Raw genomic sequence first — 2,500 nt, 5'->3', positions numbered from 1 at the left:
GTGTGTGTGAAATCTCTATGGCATTCCGAAATGTAATATCTCGGCAGTCTAAAGAGTTCATTTTCAAACACAGTTCCACACCTGATGGAAGAGCACCTTCTTAGGCAGATATGATCCGCAGTTTTATTTTCTATTCAGAGAAGAGATTGAGAGGTGGGTGTGAGGAGAGGATACGTATGGAGAGGGGGCTCTGTGTGTGTCTGTGTGTGTGTGTGTGTGTGTGTGTGTGTGTGTGTGTGTGTGTGTGAGAGTGTGTGTGTAATGGTGTAATGAGACTCTCTGGCCCTGCTGACTTTAATTAGCCTCACAGCAGAGCACCTGAGCACACACAGACACACTCACTCAGACACTCACACACACACACACACACACACACACACACACACACACACACACACATGCAGCAGATACACACACACACTTACACACCCCTCTCACACACACAGTAGATATACACACATGCACACATACACACATGGCAGATTCATTTACGCAACAACATTTGTGCTTGCATAAATACATAAACACACACACTAACACACACACACACACACACATTTACACTTGCGTGAACACACACATACTCAAAGATAAAGACAGTGAAATAAGATATAGAGATAAATATCAGAGAATGATAAAACAAGTGGCACATTACACAGACTGAGAGAATATTAGAGGCAAAGAAAGAGAGATATTTGTGTGACCTCCCAATGACTTTTGAACCCTGACCTTGAACTCATTCTCCTTGTCCTTGGTGCCCTTGTGGAAGGGCCGGTCATAGCGGAACCTCCAGATGTGGTTGACCTTGTAGAAGCTCTTGATGTTGTCGGGGACGCCGTCCCTCTGCAGCACATCCTGGCTCTCGGGGATGGGCGTGACTGCGTAGATCTGCAGGTCTGGGATCAGTCTGAGTTAAGGCAGAAACCTCATCCTATAGTGGCCCTCCTCAGCCTGTACCAGCGTAAGCTTTACTGATATAGCAGACATACACGTATGTAAAAGCACATGTCAACACACATGACCTAAGGCAGGAACTCCATCCATCATTTGCTCTCCCTTGCCTACATCAGCAGCAGAACTCCAACTCAGGTTTGTTGGTAAAGAAAATGCTCATATATTCATACTGCCAAAGAATTAAGAGAATGTGTTGGACACGGAGAGACCATATTGAACATGGAACTGAAGTATATACTCTCTTCCAAAATAATTAACAGTGCAGGTATACATCTAGTATGTGTGCTTAATGGGATCCAAACCCATCACCTAGGTGGTCCTAGCTCCTTCAAGCCGAACTACAGTAACACACACACATATACACACACTCATACACACACACAGCTTTGGTACTGTTAGTACTTGGTTTTACCCCCCTAGCCATTCTGCTAGTTTAGCACACACAAACTGACAGATGGCTGCCTAACAAGCGAGCGCGCACACACACGCACGCACACACACACGCACGCACACATGCACACACACACACCATGAGGTGGTGGTCTATGCCATAACTACAAGATCCCAGAGTAGTTTTAACTCTACTTAGCAGGCTGTTAGGCTAGTGTGTCTGTGCATGTAGGTCACTGTCTCTAGGGTAAGGACAGTCAAAAAGTATCAAACACACACTAACACACACACACCACACACACACACACACACACACATACACACACACACACAGACACACACAGACACACAAAATAGATGAGGTTCTAAAACAATCTGTCAATTTAGCATTCAAAGACAACTTAATTTCAAAAGGGTTTGTTTCGGAAATATAAGCAACATGATGGGCCGTGTTTCCAAAAGTAAAGGCGGATTAAATTAGACATGAGTAAATGCCATTGGAATAACACCTTTCCTAATTCATCCCCGTTGGGTTACTGCCATTTCCACCGCTTGGGTTATAAGTGCCAACTAGCGACCTTTTCCTTGGTTTCATGTAGCATTCATAAATCCATACCGTTAGAAAAAAAGTCCCACTTTAGTCTGTAAATGCCTGCAGGATTCTAGTTAAAAGTGATTGTTTGAAATGTTGGCCAAACGAGCATAATTATGAACATGTCCGCCTGGCATGAAAGTCATTTACAAAGAGGGGCATAGCAACTCAATTAGCAGATTCATCAATTCCTTTAAAAAGGATATTTTTTATTGCATTTGCAGTTTAACATTCCACTAAGCAGTAATGGGGGGAAAATAAACGTAACGTAAATGTAAAAGCAACCAACCTTGATACACTAGTACCCTAAGAATATGTTCAATGCACACTTGAACTCCTAATAGTTCAACAAGGATAACATTGATTCTTGGCCCCTGGTGTCACTCGACATGATAATTCATCAAAATATAATATAATATGTAAGCAAATCAATCTTCTCCTTTTACGCCTGGCAAAGAATATAACTCCAAAACGACTGTACTTAATCCCTCACACTTACATTCATTCATTGATTTGGTTCACTCTCTAGGATTTAGATTTGTTTTTTATTTTGCCGTATGTCTA

At 42.4% G+C, this 2,500-nt stretch overlaps 1 protein-coding gene across 1 annotated transcript in view; it reads right to left on the bottom strand.

Annotated features, from left to right (window-relative positions):
- The window catches only part of LOC122131061 (dedicator of cytokinesis protein 4-like), a gene marked incomplete at its 5' end in the record, with an annotated part of 45,389 nt that overhangs the window by 17,814 nt on the left and 25,075 nt on the right, over window positions 1-2,500 (bottom strand). The window contains 1 exon segment of the mRNA XM_042705965.1: window positions 730-896. Coding sequence (XP_042561899.1) covers window positions 730-896 — 167 coding nt within the window.

This window comes from Clupea harengus, unplaced genomic scaffold (assembly GCF_900700415.2).
Source record: "Clupea harengus unplaced genomic scaffold, Ch_v2.0.2, whole genome shotgun sequence".
NCBI classification, from domain to species: domain Eukaryota; kingdom Metazoa; phylum Chordata; class Actinopteri; order Clupeiformes; family Clupeidae; genus Clupea; species Clupea harengus.
Note: the sequence above shows the minus strand (reverse complement) of the source record. Positions and strands in the feature narration are given on the sequence as shown.